The sequence below is a fragment of the Festucalex cinctus genome, chromosome 8, assembly GCF_051991245.1.
Source record: "Festucalex cinctus isolate MCC-2025b chromosome 8, RoL_Fcin_1.0, whole genome shotgun sequence".
NCBI lineage: Eukaryota > Metazoa > Chordata > Actinopteri > Syngnathiformes > Syngnathidae > Festucalex > Festucalex cinctus.
This window is the reverse complement of record NC_135418.1, coordinates 22,396,037-22,418,704: the sequence shown is the minus strand read 5'-3', so window position 1 is coordinate 22,418,704 and position 22,668 is coordinate 22,396,037. Positions and strand designations below refer to the sequence as shown.

At 38.5% G+C, this 22,668-nt stretch overlaps 1 protein-coding gene across 1 annotated transcript; it reads right to left on the bottom strand.

Moving 5' to 3' along the window:
- Window positions 1-2,114: 2,114 nt before the first annotated feature.
- On the bottom strand, window positions 2,115-5,440 carry mrps16 (mitochondrial ribosomal protein S16). Its single transcript, XM_077529858.1, has 4 exons — window positions 5,266-5,440; window positions 5,099-5,137; window positions 3,787-4,053; window positions 2,115-2,358 (listed from the first exon to the last, which is right to left on the bottom strand). Exons 2-4 carry the CDS (start codon window positions 5,109-5,111, stop codon window positions 2,243-2,245), a joined length of 396 nt encoding a protein of 131 aa, XP_077385984.1. The 5' UTR covers window positions 5,112-5,137; window positions 5,266-5,440; the 3' UTR covers window positions 2,115-2,242.
- Window positions 5,441-22,668: the final 17,228 nt, after the last annotated feature.

Sequence of the window (22,668 nt, the reverse complement as noted above, 5' to 3'; positions counted from 1 at the left end):
ACAACTCCCACATAATACTTCCAATTTACATTGTTCATATTTCAACTTGCTTAAAAAATTCACGCCTCCCAGGGTATATATATATCATCTGATTCCACATTACTTACATTATTTGCACAATTTAACATTTAATATCAACTTTTCCCCATTCATTTTCAATGGAACAGACATCTAACTAAAGTATCACTTTCCACGCCCACTTTCATATATATAACTTATCATCATCGTGTCTGATTCCACATGCATTCAAATCTTAGCATTCAACTTTCAGCATTCCCACACAATTTCTCCAGAAATTGCACTTAGTCTAGTTTACCTAAAGGTTCATTTGTCTGGACTAATATATTCATGACAACAAAAGAGAATTTAAGAGCTGATTGAGACATTTTCTTGATAAAAACCTAAATCACTTCACAAGTTTGTCTTTTCAAATAAAGCGGTTGACGTATATGGAAAGTTAAAACTCTATTCCACAGGACGTCATTCCCATACAGCTGATGATGACTTGAACGACTGCAAATAAATTCTTATCTGCGTGCAAGTATGTAAAATGGGTGGGGGAGAGATTCTATAAAAACAAGTTTTAAAAAAAAAAAGGCGCTGAGTGGCCTGTAAAAAATAACTTGGTAAATAATCAAATGGACATTGCCATCCACTTGAGGCTTTTCATGTGCTCGTTTGACGTTAATCACTCACCACCAGTGAGTCACAAGCAAACACGCACAAAAAAGGAAAGCAGGAGAACAAAAGGATCAAGATTGAAAGTTTATAGGAGGAGGAGGAGAAATAAGTCGGTGATAAGGACGTAACAAATGAAGAATTGCGATTAATTGATTTACTAAAGATGAGGACAAAAGAAAAAAAAGGAGGGTACTTTGTTATCAATAAAAGGGATTGGCATTGGATTGAACAAAGATTATGTTTATAATGTCGCACTGCATCGATACCTCCTATGACATAATCTATACTACTGGTCAGTCCACATGTGTGGGTATTACTTTTACATATTATTGACCAATCTAAAGTATTTCAAATGGCTTGCTCTCCCTGATGATGCAATGTGAATGTTTACAAATGTGACATTTGTGGAGTCTCCTGAAAAGTGATTTTGAATAACATTGCGTTCACGTTGCATAACAATAAAATGCTGTATTGCCACTGGTGTACATGTTTTTTTGTTTTTTTTTGTTGCCATGATTATTTTCTGATTGTTCATAATGTATTGCTGTGTTTGGATTTTTGGAACATGACATATTTGTTTGAACTGCTCAGAAACAATCAAATCAATAAAATACATTTTGTTAAAATAAAACAAAACAAAACAAATTTGAGACTGAAGTCGTAATCTTACCAGAATAAAGTTGTAAAGATATTTGAGATGTCATATTTGTTTTAATCATGCATTTGTCATAATTTTATGCGTGAAAAAAAAAAGTTGTGCATAAGAAAAGTCATATAGTTGAGATTAAACTCTTAATCTTATCAGAAAGTTGTATTTTTTTGGAGAAAAAGTCAAAAATTTACAATAGCAAAGGTGCTATTTATTTTTAGATTACATTTATAATCTTATAACAATAAATCTGTATAATTTGAAGTTAAAATCGTCAGATAATAGCTGTAATGTTGCAAAAATTAAATTGTATAGTTTTGAGATTAAAATTGTAATATTAAGAGGGAATGAACAATCGGATCTCGTTAAACTGTGCTTTAGTATCGCTTTCACAAATAATGAAATACGATTAACAGCAAGATTAATAATCAGTATTACAAATATGAAATGATTGTTGGCCTGTTGCTTGAAAAAGGTATTAGTTGCTAATCGTATACCAGATTGGGTAAACTGCTAAACCTCGTGGTTAGCCTGACAGTTCTGAGATTCAGCCTCCACACGGTTTGCATGTTCTCACCGTGCTTGTACTGCTAGTTTTCTCAAAGTACTCGTACATGTGTCTTGTAATTACTAGCTAACAGTCACATCGGATAGGCTGAAACTGGAAGGATTAAAAAAAAAAAAAAAAGTATATATAATCCCTTAATTTAAGACTTTTGAAGGATTTGCAGATTCTCTGTCTGATGCAGCATCACTGTCTAAAAAGAAGCTATAAACAGTAAGCTTGAGTATTGTCACTTTATTATTGGTTTACTCAGTGCGTCAAGCACACGACTAACATAATATACAGTCAGTGTATAAAAAAAAAAAAAAAACAACAGTCTTTGTGCGCTGCTGTAACAGTGCAACTCTTCACGCTTCCGCCTCCAGATTTTTTTCCGTTTCCCCTTCCGTCCGCGCAGCTTGGGCTCGCCGACGCTCCGCCTCCGTCACCGTCATGGGATGGAGGGGGAAGAACCCGGCTAAACCTGAGGGGATAGAAATGGTGACATTTTTATTTCAGCTCAGCTACCTTGTCTATCATGTGACATCATTCCAAATAAATAAGGTTTCTCTTTACAAAAGGTACACGGTACGCTCATGGGTCACAACATTAGGTACGCCAGACTATGGCGACGGCATAGATGCTAAAGATCCATTGACGAAGAAGAATGTTTATAATGCACAGAATGTATATAATGAACGATAGAACATTTTTGAAAATAAATATATATATATATATATTATTGTATGATTTATTTTTTTTTAAACGATATTTTTATTAGGGCTGCATGATATTGGAAAAACATGCGATATGCAATATAGTTGTTGAATATCGCGATATCGATATTATTGCGACATTTAACATGTACCTAAAGAAATAACAATTTTATTATGAAATGAAAGAAGAATTTTTTTTTTCATGTGGTAAAATATGCAAGTTCAATGTGTTCTTAGTTAATTAATTGTAATTATCCAAGATGATGTTCAACTATTGGATGGTGATGAACGTTTAAGTTTGTGTCTGATTGGTCAAATTCAGGTAAAAAGCAAAAAATTCCATATGAAAATTATTGCGCGTCTTTGCGATATGCATATTGCAAGGGCCAATATTGCGATATTTTTTTAAATATATTTATTTTATTGTACTTTTTGCAGCATTTTAATTTTTTTTTCAACCAATTTATTTTATTGTATTTTATTTGAACATTTTATATTGGACTTGTGTCTTTTTAAAAACATTTTATATTGTATTATTATTGCTTTTTTAAATGTTTTTTTTTTTTTTTTTTAGCATTTTTTTTTTAAACACAATTACCGGTAGTTTATTATCATATTACATATATTCCTTTTTGTGTTTATTATTGTAGTAGGTCTTAATTTTTATTGAATAACTTAAAATAATGTTTAATATTGTATTCTATCTTTTCTTTATTTGCTTTTAAACACCATACAGTTATTGTATGACAGGTTTTTCCTTTCCAGGTTTTTTTTTAAAAACATTGTGGTTATTGTATAATGCAGTTGTTAGTTAATATTGTTTTATCTTTGTTTACCTTATTTTATACTCTAGTCTTATCCTTCCGATAGTTTGAAATAAGGCGACACCCCCTGTAGAGAGGAAACTGAGGTGTTACAGATATAAATAGGTGTACTGTATAACTCGGTATGATGGAGTGAATTCACTGTAAAAAAAAAACTAAAAAAAAAAAAAAAACTACTGTCAACAATATGCACAGTAATACTGTTCACTTATCCTTGCATTGCACTGGCATTTATCCTTGTAAAGAGTTTTCGTCTTTTTTTCAAAACAGCGCTTGTATAGGCCTGTGCGAGTGTACCTAATGTTGCGTCCAGCGAGCATACAACACAACATGAGTTCCAAAACGCTAACAAACGACTAAACGTAGACACACCTAGAAGTTTGGCCACCGGCTTGGTCGGGTGCGCCCCGCAGCCGAGCCAGTACTTGAGGCGGTCCGAGTTGAAGCTGACCAGTTTCTCGTTGTGCACGTTGGGCAGCGGGTCGTACGTGCCCAGCTGCTCGATGTACTTGCCGTCCCGCGCTCGCTTGTTGAGGGCCGCCACGATGCGGTAGAAGGGTCTGTTGGCTTGCTTGTGGCCCGCCAGAGCCATGCGGATGACCACATAACCCCCGTGGTACCGCCTTAAGAGCTGCGACGCTGCAACCAGCAGATTGGGGTTCATGTTATTTTTATTCCCCCGTGAGGTCAAAGATGTGTAGTATGTTGAGGAAAATCCACAATACATTTAAAAAAAAAAAAAAAAAGTTTTAACCCTCCTACATGCTTTACACACTTTTTAGACACATTGTAAATGTATTTGACTATTTCCCAAAATGTAAAGCCTAAAACGCATTGACAAAAACAAAAAAACAAAAAATTGGGGGGATTTGATGACTGTCTGTATATTATAGCACTGGAAACTGTAAAAAAAAAAAAAAAAAAAAAAAAAAAAAAAAAAAAGTACTTATTGGGTGGACTGTTTCTCTGCATTTTTACATTATTTATATAATCATTTTATTTGTATTTTAACCATGCCTCATGTTTTTTTTGTTTTTTTTTAATTGGCAAAATTCACATATATTGTTTGTTAATATATAAAGAATGTGTCAGCCTATTCCATTCTCGTCGAGTACATGCATGCCCAGAGGCCACTAGATGAGGAAATACGGAAGTTGTTTAAATAGCTTGAGGATTAACTTTATATTAGTAAAAAAAAAAATGTAATAATTATTTATTACCTATAGTTTCATGCAGACCAGATTATATTTGAGGAGCAGCTGAAGGGTTCATTATCAATTATTTTATCATATTTTTATGCAATTAATTTATTCAGGAAAAAAATAAAACAAGTTGAAATGTCTTTAATCTTTATGCATGTTTACCCTTTTTTATTAAATAAAAAAAAATATGTCAAGTATAGTATTTTTTTGTCGATCTGACACTGAGCAACAAAATTGGCAAATAGTGATTTTTTAAAATTTTTTTATTGCGTATTTCCTTTTAGTGTTTTTAATGCTTTGCTCCAAAAGCCGAATGAATAGATGAAGGTAAAAGTGATCAAGCCCTGATATATAAAACTAAATAACAAAATATTCAGACGTGAGTGCAAAATCGGTTTTGGATGCCACCACCGTCGTAAAGTGAGGGACCCCCGTTGAGGTTCTTCGACGGCAAAATTGACATACTTAAATACAACACTTACACAAATGTACCATGACGACTGCTGAATATTTTTAAGACCCTGCAAAAGAGGAAGAAAAAAAATGCTTTGAAACGCCGTTGAAATGTTTACATCGCCTGTAGCTCTGCCGAGCAAAACAGCTAACAAGGTAGTAAAAAAAAAAAAAAAAAGAACGGATGAATGAATACCTCTGAAATCTTGAATGTGGGCAAGCAGCACAACGTGTTCGGGTAACACGTCAGTAGAATTTTGGTTTTAGGTAATATCGACTCCTTGTTTTGGTTGTGTTGTCCAAAACTAATGTGACATTTGTCAGTGCGCCGCCATGTTTCAACCGGAAGTTACGTAGTCTTCCGGACAGGAGGTTGGTAGGTTTCCAGCTCGGTAGGGGGCAGTGTTGTATTGCTTAATTACAGTGCATGTAATTTACATTGAAGCGGACCCAAAATGTACACGAATACGTTAATTTTATTTTATATATTTTTTTAAATAACAGCAATAAATTATATAATATATTCAGTGTACATACTTTAAGAAAAGATGTCATTAAATACAGTGGTTTCACGGTTTGAATTCTAATTGATCACCAACTTTGGACTGCATGTCTGTTTTTAGGCAGCAGGGTGTACTAGTGGCTTGCGCGTCTGGTCTAAAGTTTGCGAGAAGCTCAGAGCTTCATCTAGAAGACTTTGGTGATTTATTTAAATAAAAGGAAATTTGAATGTGAAGTGTAAAAATTTTCCTGTGAAAAAGGAGACGGGGAAAAAAAAATCAGAGTTAGCCTCCTCTCTGCTCCTTTTCCTTTCAGTTTTATTTTGAAATAAATGTGCTGGGTTTTTGGGGTAATGAAATAAAATTAAAATTCTTCTGGTGTCTCCTCCCATATTCCAAAACTATGCATGATGTTTGGCTTATGAAGACTGACAGAATGAGTCGGAATTCACATATGTGCCCCGCAATTGACCGGCAGTAACCAGTCCAGGGTTTATTCAGCTTCTCTCACCCAAAGTTATAGAGAGACTCCAGCTCCCCATGGGCCATGACCTAAATGAAGACAAGCCTGATATAAAATGGATGCCTGTGTTTAGAATCTACAGGAGGCCAGAAACGTCTGCGCCACAAACTTAAGAAAGTCATTTAATATATTAAAGTGTAAATCCTGGACTCTCGTCGGACTTAATGTGCCTGTGTGCATTCTGCACTAGCTTTATATCTGTGCCACAAAAACGAGAGCCCAGTGAAAGAGCTAATTAGACAAAAGTCAGGGTGTTGGCAGCGGGTTATTTATTGCGTGCCTGTGAGTGAATCCAAGAAGCAGCGGTGATTAGCAACATATGCATCTGGGGATCAACGCAACACAGTAACCAACCGCACTGCTCCAGCTCATTTCCATACATTAATTCGCTCTTGTACATTTGCTAATTCCGTCCAGCATGTAGCGATAAAGTGCTGGATCACACCGAGGAAATGTTTCAAAATGACCTGTGACACTGAAGTAAACACTAGCACAAATATCTCAGTTTCTCACTGTTTTAACTCCCAGTTTGAGCCTCTCATTTCAGGCATGCTACAATCATATGCCACACCCCCAAAACATAGACTTCTCAATCAGAGTGCATAACAGTACAGAGGTCCAATTTTCCTGGCCACACACCTTTGAGTAAAAGTGCAGAGCTATGCGGCTGTCTGCATAGTTACTTAAATTTGGATAAATTCACAAATAAATATATAAATGAATGAATAACTAAATAAAAGGCACACATTTGTGTGCTCCAAGATGAGCATTGATGTATGTTTTGTTTTTTTAGTAATGTGTTTAAAGAATATTCTGTTATTCCTAAATGTGAAGCTTAGCTACTATCCCAAGCTTAGCCAGTTAAGATAAAACATTTTCCAAGTAGATTGGAGAAGGAAAAAAAAATAAAAAATACCCTCACACTAAAGGATTATCACTCCGGATAATCTTTCACAGACATCCAATAATCAGATCTTTGCTGGACGTTGATCATAAGAAAGGAAAAATGCTCAAATTATATGTGCACCTTGCTTTAGCAACAGTAAGTCTTAGCTAAATGACAGCCTATTCTGTGTTGGGTCGTGAAAATAACCTGTCAACAAAGCAGATGATCCTGTTGTTGCTTGTATCTCACGATCACGCCCAAAAATGGGACAAATAGTTTTACAAAAAAATAAAAACAACAACAACTTGTATTGTAGATGTATGTGTTTATTCTTGGCTTCTCATCAATGGATTCATTCCTATGTATGTTCTTAGTCCTCCTTCATTCCACTCTTTCTTTATCTGGTTCTGTTGCGAAAATCCTGAAGGCTTTCCGGAATCAAACCTCAAGTTCGGAGGGCCCCGGTCCCAGAATGCAAAAAACAACAACACTTTTTAGCAAGACAGGGACAGCGGAAGGAAGAAAATCCTCCCGCCAAAATGAGGGAATTCCACAAATTGCCGTTTTGTCGCAAAGTAATCCTGTTACTATTGCGAAGAATTTGAGACGGTGTAAACATGGAAATAAACTGCTCATGCAGCTGTAGCTTACAAGCACACACTCTGCTCACTCCAGATATATAATAGACTGCTGCAATGCAAGAAGAGATTACAACTTGAAGATTTTATTATTTTTGTTTTTTTTCCAGTGTGTTATTTTCCTGAGCTTGTTCTCCAATAATTTTGCAACTTTTGATGAAAAAAAAATGCATGGAAATTATTACATGTTAAAATGTAAAAATACTGTAAACACTTTTCATTGCGATATATCAATGGCGTCTATGGAGGCAACACACAGTAAATATTAAAAATATACACACCCCTGCTCAAATGTGAGGTTTTTGTGATATGGGGGGTGGGAGAGGATATCTTTTCAACACTCTTTCCACCATTAATGTGTACTTCAATTGATTGAAAGAAATCTTTACACGGAGGAAATTAATATAAACAACTGCGATAGAATGGCTGTACAAATGTTCACCAGTGTTATTCAACTAAATATAAACTATTGTGGCAATAGTTAAACATTTTCAATGTAATTACTTTTTTGTACCATTTCCTTACTAATTCTGACTCCTCATCTGCGCGCGGGCTTGATCGTCTCGTCAGTTTCACACATAGGAAAGCACGCGATGAGTGACAAGCATGTCATCAAGGCTGCATCTTGACGCTAATACCTTCTGTTGCCAAGCGCCCAGGTGACAGCTGGGTTGACTGCCTGGTGAAGGGAGGGGCAAGATGGTGGTGGTGGTGAAAAGGTGACATTGACACTGGTGCACCTGGGTTCATCACGGCTGCCCAGACACACACTCTCGCCAGTTGAGTGCGTTTGGATACAGTCCGAAAAATCTTCGCCAAAGTCGCAACTATTATCATCACAATTTTTGTACGGTTTGGCCTGAGTGTTGTCTTATTTTTGCTTTGGTAGGCTTCTACTTCCCATTATTTATCTTGAGATAAGACTTTTAACTGAAGCAGGTTTTTGTGAGTTGGATATAGTTTGACAAGAACAGCCTTTAGCTAAGCTTCTTGAGCTAGCTAGCTAGCAACTGGCTAACTTCTATATAATTGTCACTTATGATCAGAAATTGGAATTTAAGTGTTTAGTTGTATTAAAATAGCTGTGGACACCCACAGGTTCGCTAGTCACCATTTGTACTTTTTTTTTTTTCCTGTGGAACCTCAGTTATTTGCTCTGAGATGGCACAAAAGGGTGACAAAGCCCTGTCGAATAGGAAAGTAAATGTCAGTGTCAAAGATGTATGTTGTAGTGATACAATTTGACTGCAAGGCTAACATCTTTGAATTCTGGAATCATTTTTTCAAAATCAAATAATCTGCAAGTCATTTACTTTTCATATTGGAAGATGGGTTTGAAAATATTGTAATAAAGTAATTCAATATAGGTGTTTTGAGATCAGACTCTTTATGGTTTCAAGTTCAACTATTAATATTGGCAATCTGCTAAATGTGGAACATCACGTGACCAAAATACGGAAAAACAGCGGACTTCCTGTGTATGCTATGCTAACTAGCATAACAGGTTGATGACAGTAATGTTTTTGAAAACAGACTTGCTAAAATTTAGCTTCCCTTATGGCTTGTGTCTTTCGACAAATGTGCCTTCTACAAATATTATAAAGTATATGTAAACACAGCAGAAACATGGGACAGTGTCCTATTCGCTAGCTCATGTTTGTGTGACACAATATGGTGTAGATGTTGAAAGTTCCTTTGGGTGCTTTGTCACGGTCTCCTGCTGTAGGGTCTACCATTTATCCAAGCTGTTAGAAAGTGATTTGTTCTGTTTTGGTGAATGCAGAAGTTGAATTCTACACATGTTTAGGCAGTTGTTTTACCATAGCAACAGTTTGGACAAACAAACTAGATAAAGTGCAATTTCTGGAGAAATTGCGTGGGAATGCTGAATGCTAACAGCTGAATGCAAAGATTGGAATGCATGTGGAATGTTTATAAAGTAAATTGAGAGAGAAATTGTGAAATGATAACCTCCTGGTGCTGCCAAACAGCATCAGACACCTGGTAATGATGATAAGTTATAGGTATGGAAGTGGGCGTGGAAAGTGATACCTAGAAAAGGTTCAATGTCTGTCACATTGAAAATTAATGTTGAAAAGTTGATATAAAACATTAATTTGTGCAAATACTGTAAGTCATGTGGAATCAGATGATATATACCCCAGAAGGTGTCAATTTTTGAAGCTCGTTGAAATTTGAACATTGTACATTGGTAGTATTATGTGGGGAGTTGTTACGTGGTAAAAAAGGGTGGCGAATAAAAATCACAATAACATATGATGAGCATTCCCACAATGATTCCAAACGCAATGGATCTCAATGGGAACTTTTGTTGAGGCACCACTGTAACGCCCAACAAGTTTGCATTTGGTTGGTCGTATATAAGCTAAACTAGCAAAATACACATTAACATTCATAATCGTCATTCCATTCCGCCGCATGACAAATGACTGTCAGCTGCAGCGAAGGCAGCACATGAATGTGTTGTATAATTTATTGCATATATGTGTAGCGACACGAAGCCCAATTGCCTCACAGTCATTTCTTGATGCAATAATCTGCCCCCGCTGTACAATTTTACTCCAATGAGTGCTTGTCTCTATTAGGAGCCTTAATGCTTCGTGATGTGGCCTATCTTCAAACGGGAATGCTGATGGTACGGCCCTCGAGCGGTGCGATGGGGCCCGGGCCCGGCCCACTCTGATGCATAGAGGGCAATAAAGACACAAGGAGGATTAGTGTTTGTGTTCCTAACAAAGTGGATGCCAGCGAGCGAGAGGGCCATGCCCATGGGCTGCGGCGCTCAGCTCAGCCCCTGCACTCTTTGACACCCCCCACCCCCCTCCCCAAACGGCGCTACTTGGGTTTCCCCGAGGTCCGCGCTCTCTCGGGGTGCTCTGTGGATGTGCGATAGACTCTCGAGTGGGTGAACTGGTTGTCGTCGCTAAAAGAGGCAGCGAGGACGCAGACAGATAATCCACGGCTTAAGCAGGCAGCTCGGCAGCAACTTTCCCCCCTTAAAACAAGGGAACATGTGTTAAAACAGTTCAAACTTAATTCAATCGCAGAACCGCGCGGCGCATATCTGCTGCCAAACACAAGCCGGCAAAGGAAGCTCGCACTCTCGACGAGGAGGTGGGAAAATAACATCCACAAATATCATGATGTGATTTTGCCTCCAATTTATGTCCCACACATACTTAATAAGCCAGGAGCAAATATGAAATATGTAAAATTCAACACGCTGCTTGAAAATAGGCTAACTTGAAATTTATTGAGGTAACTTCAGTAAGCTATTTGTGATTTTTTTTTCAACATTTATAATTCATTTGTATGAACGTGTTTTTATTTTGCTACATGACATTCCAGGCTTAAGAATTGCATGCGGTGTAAGAAATAAGTTGTCAGACAGCACAAGTCACACCAAGTTAACTCATTCACTACTTGAATGAAGCAACCCCCTTCACTCCCAGCTGTTTTACTGGATTTTGACTGATTTTGCAAGGCCCATCGAATATTGTGTTCTATTTGTTATAAAAACATGGAACTTACCAAAAGAAAGACTAGCATCTCTTCTTTCATCGGGAAAAAAAAGTATATTTCTATCTGTTTCCGTTTTGCAACAATTAGCATTGGAATTTTCTCATGATTCAAAAATCTGTTTAAAACAGTGGGGAAAAGAGTTTTTTGCAAAATGGTCCTGGTTGATCTCTTATACTCTGCTGCCACCTGCTTGCCTTTTTTGTAACAACTACAATTGATTCAAGCATTATCTTCAGTTTAGAGGCTGCATCAAGGCGTTCTGTAAGCTCTAGCATAAAAAACAAACAAAAAAACAACCGTATAAATACGTCTTTGGGAGAAAATGAGTTCATAAAGGGAAGTCAACCCCCTTTTGTTTTTTCGTTTTTTTTAAAATATTTTCTATGCAGCCCCACTAGTCTCAACATAGTATTCTGGTTAATATTGTGTGTGGGGAATATGAGTTAAGCAGCAAAATCCAGCCGTTTTAATCCATCTTCGGGGGCGGCCATTTTGCCACTTGTTGACTGATGATCACATCAATGTTCCTCAGGTCTCAGGTGACAACCAATCACAGTGCAGCTTCAGAAAACAGGTGCGCTCTGATTGGTTGTTGCCTGAGCCCTGAGCAACTCTGATGTAATCTTCAGTCGAAAGCAAATGGTAAAATGGCCGCCTCCTGGCTGAATTTTGCTTCATAACTCATATTCCAAAAATGAGACAATTGAGGTCACATATAACATATTATTGTCATGAAATGCTTAAAGTTTGACTTCCATGTTACCGTTTTTCATTAGATTGTTTGATATTCCTAAACTGTAACAGGTTTTTGTGCCTATATTTACTGTATTTATGAGGTTACAAATGGCAGGCAATGAAGTCTGTAGATGGTGTCGCACCGCAATAACATCATTGAGTTGCAAGTTATGACACCTGTAATTCATAAAGGTTCGAGATGGACTACTGAACATTCCGAGTTAGGTTAAAAATTTGTGTTGTCACAACTGTAGAATAGAACTCTGTGTAATGTCAAACTTTTTATCTGTCATGTTTTGGTTTGGTGGGGGTGGGTTTTTGTTGTCTTTTGGTCGTTTGTCATGTGTTCCTTGTTTCTTCCCTTGTCCCGTTATGTCAAACCACGTCCACCTGAGTGTTTCTTCCCTTCCCAGTGTATCCACCAATCAGCTTCCCCTGCCACTTGTGTCTTGCCCAGCTGTGTCTAGTCATTGTCATTAGCCTGTGTGTATTTAGTCCCCTGTTTTCCGTTCGGTTCTTGTGGAGTCATAGTATCTGTTGTGCCTGTTGTTGTCCCTGTGTTCCATGCCATGCCATGCCATGCCATGCCATGCCATGCCATGCCTTGTGTTTGTTTTTTGATCTTGTTAATTTTTTCATAGTACCTTGTTTATAGTTTTTGTTAATTAAATCCCCTTTTTTACCTGCATCCCTGCCTTGCCCTGTTTTTTGGTTGCCTCCTGCATTTGGGTCCTGCCTTCAACACCCCACATCGTGGCATTATCCCAATGTAAAGTACTACGTTTAGTTGTTGTTGTTTTTTTATTTGGGGGGGCGATTTGGAGTTGCATTCTGATATAATCCCTCATTTTTGTTGCCAATTGGTTGATTAGGCCTTGGTGATTATAGAAACAAAATACATTGCAGAGTGAAAAGAAAAAAAAAAAACGCCACGCGAAGTAAACAGCTGCTACCCACATTATTTTGCCTTGAAAAAGCTCAGCATGACAGATTGCTGTCTCGGGCTAAATGCCTTTTTAAATACTCCATTTTATACAGTAGGTAATGACATTTACACAGCATATACGCACATATGGAGACTATTAATAAAACCCCATCCCGACTTGTCTGTTGTGGGTCGTCGTCACTTTCTCGAGTTGCATGCGGCGGCGGAAGTGTTGGTTCAGGGAAGAAAGGCCTCGCTCCGCTAATACTTGGCTAAGTTTACATGTTCATTCACACTTGATTACGGAAGGAGGTCCTGACGTACTCAATTGTTTCAGTATGTCAAGTGGTGCTCCATTGAAAGAGGCCTTCAACACGTCACCGGGGTGATGTAGAACAGCGCTCAGTGGCGCACTTAACCTTCACCAAGGTTTAACTGTCAACATAAAATATGGTGGAGATGTGTGACTGTTTTTTTTATTTTTTATTTTTTATTCTGACAAGAGTACGGCTGTGAATTCGTAAAAATCCTCTGGCTAGCTCCTTTTAGTGTCACTTTTCCCTCTCATCTTGGTGACGGTACAAGAAACAACTGTGGGGTATTATTTAATACTGAGTTATTACAGTAGAGTGCATTTATCCCTATTTATTTTTACTTTCTGGCAACTCAGCAACATCGGAGGTGCAGCAAATTATGGAGACGAATTCTCAAAGCTTTCCCCTCCCCCTGCAGCACCGAGGAGGTAAAAGGCATGCAGGTGTCGTCTATATTTACCTGAGTAAGCCTTTATAGATTAGCACCGTTTAGCAGCCTCTGTGCTCCGCTTTTGCTGTAGCTCAACTCCCAAATTATGTGCAATGCGTTCGCTTAATCCCGTCTTCTTCACAAACGTGTATATATATATATATATACAGACATGCTGAATGTCAACTATATTTTCAAACAATTTTGGTTGAAATATTGAGATGAAAACGGATGTTTTGCTTTATTGTTGTCATGGACTACATTGGAAGTGGAGGTGTAATTTAAAAAAAAATCCTATGCAATCTGAATTGGGTCTGTTTTTTTTTTTATTATTCCAATCATTATTATTATTCTTCCAAACTATTGGCACACGTTTGATTTCCACTTAAAAAGGGTAGTGTGATGTGTCCCTTTGATTGAAAGTGCTCACACGCTACTAGAAGTGGCAGCACTGTCCCGTGCAGATAAGGGTTGCGGGTGCAATCTGCTCACAGTGCGGCCCTTTTTTGAGAGAAGCCATTTTTTTTTTTTTTTTTTTTTTAATATCAGTGCGGCTGTAACATCAGTGAGGTGACATTCCCAGCCGACGCCATCAAGATCCAACGGTGGCCATGCTGTCCCGCAATCAATTATCCATGCATAACACCCCCCCCCCCCCGCTCGCGTATGCGACATGAATCGGTCTCCTCTGCCTTGATTCTCAAGAAAAAAAACGGACCCTTTCATTTGACCCTTTAGAGTTGATAAGACATGCAAACATGGAGATATTTACTGAAATCATTCCAGCACACAATTAAAGAAGGATGCGTACTTTGTAACATTGGCCTGAACACATTGGGAAGAACCATTTCTCTGTGTGTATTCGTGTGTGTGAGGAGCAGAAGGAGGAGGAGGAAATAGATTTCACAGCACATATTGCTCCTATCAGACTTTGAGACCACTTGAGTTGTTTTATGATTGTTATCGTGCTAAGGCACACATACGGGCTCCACACTCGTGTCCCTCGAGGCCTTCCCCAAATCGGGACCAAACGAGCCTAATTTGGATCAGCACAGCGTTGTACACCTAAACCAATGAGACATGATTCCCTAAAAAGGCAGCCTGTATCCCAATGGTGTCCAAACTACGGCCCGGGGGCCATTTGCGGCCCGCTGTCCAAAAATGGCATAAAATGTTGGAGATGGTCAAAGTAAGAAGGGAGGGTATCGAAAAACAGGTGCCATTAAAGGTTATTTTAGTTAACTAAAACTAATGAAAAAAACTAAAACCAAAATCCAAAAAACAATGTTTCCGAAATAAAAACAAAAATGCACTACATTTTATGTTTACAAAACAAACTAAAACTATAATTATAGCAAACACGTCCTTCGTTTTAGTCTTTGGTAATTAATTTAATGCATGAGCCTTTGGGGATGATTTTAAATGGTGATTTTTAGTAGATTTATTTTGATATAAACCGGAATAATGACGTTTGAAAGTACAGTATGTCACACAGAAGTGACGTCATATAGCAGCAGCCAATAGAAAAGCACCTTCAGATGATCCATGGTGTTTTTTTTTAATATTGCGCACAAGTAATACACATAAAAAAACACTAATACTGAAACTAACAAATTAAACTAAAACTAAGCATTTTTTTTTAAAGAACTAAATTAATAAACACTATTCCACATGCCGATAGAGTTGGCGCATTCCTTCTTTGCTTGCATACATTCTCAAAAAAGTCCCCCCCAAAAACTTTTATACTATACGTTTATAGCTAATAAAGGCAATTTTTTAATGATATAGCACACTCTCATATATGTGAATTAAAATTAAACATTTCATAGAGTGGTTGGTAGTTAGCTAGCTTGCTAGGTGGGTAGGTAGGTAGCTAGCTAGCTAGTTAGCTGGTTAGCTAGTTGCTGTCGTACTATAGGAATAATTTTTTATAACAGACTTTAGAGTGCAACTATTACATTAGGTAAGAGCCACAAGCTGTTTTACCAAGTTTTAAATAATCACATGTAGCATTTCTATGACACTCCACTTTGAAACAATTTGTTTTATGATTGTTGCAAGGTGGTATCACAATCAGCAACATCTTGTTTTCCCTCCTCCAACTCTGGGAGACGCTATGGGACCTAAAATCCTTTAACAGTGGTCTAAACCACTGCCAAGACAAAGAAAATACATAAATAAATAACATGCTAATTTTAGCTTAGCTTGTTGCTGCAATATTGTACTCCACATTCTCCACTTAGCTGCTGTGGCCTGTTTTTCTTGCTGCCCTCATTCTCGTCTTATATAAAATATATATTTACTAAATTAAACTGATTTATGTTGAACAGTATACATTTTAACCAATAAGCTTCACAATAAATTCACATCATCTACTGACAGTCTTCTATGATATAAAAACACAAACTATGGTCTTTCTGCCCTCTTTCTCTCTAGGTTGAAATATAAATATTGGACACAAACCACGAAAAAAAAACGTGAGCAATAATACTAATATATACATATATATGTATTTAACGGAAAGAACAGAGCACCAAATGTGTTAGTCTTAGTCTTAGTTAGTGTTCGTCTTAGTGTTGTCATGTTTTGGTTCTGTGGGGGTGGGATTTTGTTTTCTTTTGGTGTTTTTGGTTGTTTGTCATGTATTCCTTGTCTCTTCCCTTGTCCCGTTATGTCTAACCACGTCCACCTGAGTGTGTCTTCCCTTCCCACTGTGTTGACCAATCGGCTCCCCAAGCCTCTTGTATCTTGCCCAGGTGTCTGTTGTTTTCTCGTTAGCATGTGTATTTAGTTACCCTGCGTTTTTTTCACTTCTGTTTGAGTCATTGTTGCTGTTATCCCATGTTTGCCATGCTATGTCTTGTTTCCCTCCTGTTTTTGTTGCTTTAGTCTGTTTTTGGGCTCTTGTTAATTTTGTTATTTTCACAGAGTACCTCGTTTGCCTTTTTGTTAATTAAACCCCCTTTTTTTTTTTACTTGCATCCCTGACTTGCCCTGTTTTTGTTGCCCCCTGCATTTGGGTCCTGCCACCAACCCCCCCCCCCCCCCCCCCCCCCCCCCCCAAACGTGCCCCCCCAACGTGACAAGTGTTAGTCTAAAAGTTTTTTTTTTTTAAAGACAACAGTAGCCAATTAAAAAGAAGCAAGAAGGCTAACACTTTTTTTTTTTTATGGTCATTAAAACTCATTCACTGCCTTTGACAAGTATACTTGTCAATTGTATTTTTTAGAGCGGTGCTAAATGGGGGCGAATCTGAGCATGCTCCACTGTAAATATCAAACTTGGAAACAACTTTACTGATGCCCAACCACCGGTAGATGACATCATTGCCCCATTTTATAGGAAATAAACACAGTTTCAGAGTCCATGGGAGAAATGGCTGTATTTTGGCAAACCTACATTTTTCTGCTGTCAATTATAAAAGAACGGGACGGGACAAAAAGTAGGGAGTCTATTCTGTTATTTGGTAGATTCGGTTTATATATAATTATTGAATGTAATATCACGTGAGTATTGGAAATGTAAAAATCTTCTATAATGACTGGCAGTGAATGAGTTAATGCTCAATAACTTGCATCCAAAGGCACACATTTTCTGTATTGCATATATTCACTCCTTGTCAATGATCCTTATTGAGTCTTGTGGCTATAGTGATGTGGTAGTCAAAAGAAATGCCAGAATTCCATCATTTCCTTCTTTTTTGACGGGCAGAAAGCTGAGCCAAGTGAAGGTGGGGTGGGTGGGGGAGTAAATAAAAGGGAGCATGCCATTTGGAGCGGCATGTTTTGATATAGACCTATGCGGGAGTGAGCAGGGAAAGTGGGCCCCTGTCTGGGAGAAAGGGTTGCGGCTCTGCTATGGAGCTTAAGTCTCCATCTCTCCTAATAAAAAACACTTAAGCCAAACAGCCCCCCTCTGCCTGCGTCTGATCCCGCCAGCTACCTGCAGGCCCTCCACACAGCACATTTAATAAGAATAATAATATCACAACAACGATATCCTCCGCCAGCAGTGGTCGCAGCACAGTATTCCGGGAAGGTTTCTCTGGATTTTTTTTTTTTTTTTTTTTGAGCATTCCAACAAACTTCAAGCAACGCATTTTGTTTATTTAGTTGCTCTCTTTGTCACCCAGCCTTCTCGAGCAGCCTTTTGCCTGTGTAATCCTCATCTCTGCTTCCACAAAGCCGGAGCGAGGATGTAATGAAAGACTTTTTTGCTTTTTCCACAGGAATATAAAGTGGCATTTTTATTTGTTTTGCCTCGTGCTTGATTCCCGGTAATGCAGACAATCATCAGGCATAGGGGGGAGTTAAGTGCATTATAAATCAGCCAGTGAGCGAACGAAAGAGAGAGAGAGAGCCACCTCGCTTCTTCTTCTTCTTCTTCTTCTTGGAGCTCATCCTGATGCCTCCGCCGCTGCCACTTTAGGTTATGTGAGGAGTAAAGTACTTTAGCGGAGAGCGTGGAACTGCTCCACGCCGGCGCTCCTTTGCATATCAAATAAACGGCGAAGCTGGATGGCGCTGCCAACCAGGACAGCTATATGTGCACTGAAAGGTGCCCTCAAAGAGTGAGAAGAATAGAGATGGTGGCGCGTGAGAGTCGTTTGCGATTGGAAACGTCGCAGGTGAATATGCTAATTGCAGCCATTGAAGCGCTGGCATGTGTCTTTTGCTACGTTACACGTTTTGATGAATGAATATATTTGACTTGCGTCTCCTTTATTGGGAAAAGAAAGAAGCCAGATCTGGATTTTCCAGCGTTTACAGTCCCCCCCCCCCGCCCCTTCTTCTGTGTCCTCAATCCACGAGGTAAAAAAAAAAAAAAAAAAAATCCACACACCACAAAGCGTCCCAGGGTCCGGCAAACAAACAGTTGTACGGGTGTACCATTGATTTCACATTCACACGTCTGGACTTAAAGGGACTATGGGATTGCCCGTAGTGAATCCCCCAATCTTTGTGCGACTCACACTCTGTCAAGTTGACATCCTCTCCCTTCTGTAAACTCGCAAGATTATTCACTCAACAGGATCTCCCTCTGCCTTTCATCCCGCCAACGACAGGCCAATGCGGCCGCTGACAGCCCGGCGATAGCATACACATGGAAATGAGCTGGGGGGGATGTTGGGCGCTGTTTGTCAAGAACGCTGGATGGAGCTTCGGGGGGTTCAATGAGGAGACGGCGACGCCTCCTGCCCCGTTTCCACCGCGCGGTACCGACTCGCTCGGAAATTGTCGTTCTAACATTTGAAGGTAGTAGAAGTGAGAAAACTACACGAACATGTTCGATTAGCTTGGCAGCATTGTTTTACTCCACATTCTCATCTTTGCTGTTTTCTCGCAGCCCTCAGTGTCCTCTCGGATAACATCTGCTTTATTATCAAGGCCCAGGAATAAATTCAGGAGAGAAATCGCCATGTTTACAAATGAGAAAAAAAATCACACATAAATGCTAACATTAGTTCCACAGTCGCCACTTTGCTGTCCTCAGTTTCCTCTTCGTTAAAATCTGCCACTGCTGGGTGCTTATTGGTCAAGCACATTCATTGTCAATGTGTTTGAGGATCCGTATCTCAAAATCACAAAAGAAAACATACATGCTAAGTTGCTAACATTAGCTTAGCCACACTATTATACTCCACAGCCTCCGCTTTGCTGCAGCTGCCCGTTTTCTTGATGTCCTGAGTCTCCTGACTGAAATTTGGACAAATGTCCATTGCAGTGGGCATGATCCCGATTTCTCAGTGTGATGAGCAGATTTTTTTTGCAGTGAAAGGAAGAGCCGCTAACAAAAATAAACACTCATGCTAATAGTGTATGAATTGTTTTATACGCCACAGTCTCCACTTTGCTGCAGAGACCCTTTGTTGTTGTAGTTGTTGTTTTTATTACTTTCTGTGACCTTACGGACAAAATTTGGTCAAATTCTGTCTCAGTTTGACTTTCTGTTGGGAGAAAACAGAAACAACCAAGAACTGTGAGATCCCTTTTCTAGTAGTTTTTCCGTTTTTTGGCCCCCGATATCGATTCCAATACCCAGCTTTGCAGTATTGGCCGATACCGATACCATACCGATACCTAAGTTTTTTTTTTCCTCAACATGAAAAAGCTGTCCTGCCATTGGTTGAGAGCATTCAAGGGCCAATTGGATATCTTAGATCGGCATGCAGTGAGCATGTCACATACCAGTGAATGTCGTGCACGAGCAAGACACAAGATGCTGCATCCAAAATCCGATATTAGCGTTGGAATTAATGGTATCGGCACGTTACTTGTTGAGTAGTCAACGATACCGATACCACTGTTTTAATGGAGTATCGGCGCCTCCGCCGATACCAGTATTGGTATCGGAACAACACTAGTTCCAACCACAGCGAACAGATACCAAAATATTTTGGAGCACTTGTTAGTTGAGCAGAATTTGTCTTCAGTGTAAGATTTGAGACTACATGTTGAGAAATTACAAATATAAACATACATGCTACACAAGCTTTGCTTCAGCAATATACTCCACAGTCTCCACTTAGCTGCAGTGCTGCGATTTATTTATTTATTTTTTTTCTGCCCTCACTTCAGTCTCCTCTTGGATTAAATCTGTTTCCTTCCAGACATAAATGCAGAACGGACAGAAATGCTGCTGGTTAGTTGAGCATATTTGTCATCATTGTTTTTGTAAAAGACACAAATAACACATTCACTAACATTAGCTTATCCACAATATTATACTCCGCAGTCTCCACTTTTGCTGTGGTGTCCCACTCTCTTACTCCTGTTTGAGTCCTGTTAGAGGACATGTTGGCAAGACATCATCATTATAAAAATGCTGCTTTGCTCCAGTGTGCCCACAGTCTCCTCTCATTGTTATTTATTTGCTTGTAGACAAATGATGCATTTAATTAAAAAAAAAAAAAAAGCATCAAAAGTGATTTTCTATTGAACACAAACTTGTCTTGAGCTTGCTGTTGCGCTTGAAAGCTGTGTACTAAAAAGAAAGGAAAAAAAAAACCTTCTCTGCATCTGACTGGTCATCACTCGTGTGTGGGAACGAGCGAGCATCATCTGGCCGCACGAACACCGAGATGGAAGGATGTATTCAGTTGAAAGATACAGCTGTTAGGCCATTCGAACCCTGGGAAAACTGACACTGCTTTTTTTTTTTTTTTAATGTACAAGCGATCACCTCGTGTTGAACGTCAGGGCGACTTATAAAAGCCTCCTAACATGTCGGAACAGGTGGAAGTGGGGTGTGGTGGCGGCCGGGGGGGGGGGGGGCTTCTTGGCAAACGTCTCAATGCCAAGGGACTCCTTACTGCCAACATTATGTGTCCGCTTTGAACCCGCAAACCCTCCTCCCCTTTCTAAGCCTCATCTAACGGAGCAAAACACTTTGCCATAATAAAACTTTATTAACTGTACAGGGAATATTTTCAAGTAGCGCCCTGAACTTTGATACAAGTGTAAAAGAAGCTAACTTGCTTAGCTGTAAAAAAAATGTCAGCATCGTAAAACACTTATTGTCTTCACAGGCATTTTTTTCAAAATAGCATTCTAGCATTCCAAACTGTCATGCTAGTGTAAAAAAATTCTGTTTGCTAATAAAATGTTCTTGATTTTTTTAGTATAGAAGAATTTAAAGGGGGGGGTTGTGATTAAAAAAACAACAACACTCTAAATTGACTTTTCAAGTAAGTGGCTTTGCAAAAGGTCACACCAAACAAAACCAGAAGTGGGACACCATATTGGTGCAGAATTAATTGTTTTGAGTATGAATCTGCCAACTTATTCTCCTTAAAATTTTTTTTAATTGATTGTCAAATACTAAATGTGTTGTTCTTAAGAATTCTAAACATTTGTGTGTATTTTCCTCTCTTAAAACAGCTTGTTGAGGCTGCTCGTTCTGTTCAAACACAAAGAAAAAGTCAAATGTGATGATTTGCTGACGTTGCAACTCCCACCCTGCCCAAAAAGGTTGAAATTATGAATCGTATGAATCGATATTTGACATAAAAAGGATATTTTTACGGATGTTCCATAATCCATACCACTTTTTTTCAGACTGATTAGTCACCGATACCGATACCATCATACCAAGTACCGAAACAACTAGTATTTTTGGTACATAAAAAAAAAAAAAAAAAAGTCTGATAATTTTAAATCCCAGTATATCTTCAGTTTCCTTAAAATTGCGTGAAATTAACGGTCATTTTCTACAATTCTAATTTCGAGTTACTGATTGTAAAACGGCCAGAAGAGAGTGGTTGATAGTCTCGAGTACTCATACTTTAAAATAAGGCCTTGTATCAGTCCGATGCCGACACCTGGTATGGGTACTCTAACCTTGCTCTCGCAAGATGAATTCACACGGTGTTTGTGAGTTCACAAACCCCGGAGAATGCATCTTGTACCGCTCCCGTTGATTTCCGATGGTTCGGACCAATCACAGAGCGACATTGTGTTTGGGGGCGGGATATACAACTGTGACGAAACCAGGAAGCCAGCGCCGACTCCAGAGCTAACAAACAAATCCAACATGGACGAATGGACGCTACAATTAATTCTGTTCTGGCAGAATGACTCACCGTTTCCTTGTTGAATGTTGAACAGCGAGGGACGTTTCGTGCATTTCTAGCTGGTAAGATGTTCGTGCTTTTCCCACCTTTGACAAGAACGAAGACGAAATGTTCACCCGTGGCCGCGATTGGTTAAAACAAAGGTGTAGAACAGGGGTGTCCAAACTTCTTCATTTGAGGGCCACATACAAAAAATCAGAAGGACGCAAGGGCCACATAATGTTATGAAGAGAAATTGTGTTTAGTCCTAAAAATTGTACAAATAATTTATTTGTGCTTTTGCATATTTAGAAAAATGCTACAGTATATAAACCAATTTATTTATAATATGGCAGTAGGGTTATTATAGTTTTGGAATTTTTCATTTTAGTTAGTTTTTATTAGTTTTCAAGGTGGTTATGTTAGTTTTTATTAGTTTAGTTCTTTAAAAAATGCTTAGTTTAGTTTAATTAATTAATTTAAATTAATTAATTAAATTAATTAATTTAGTATAATGTTTAGTTTGTTAGTTTCGGTATTAGTTTTTTTTTTTT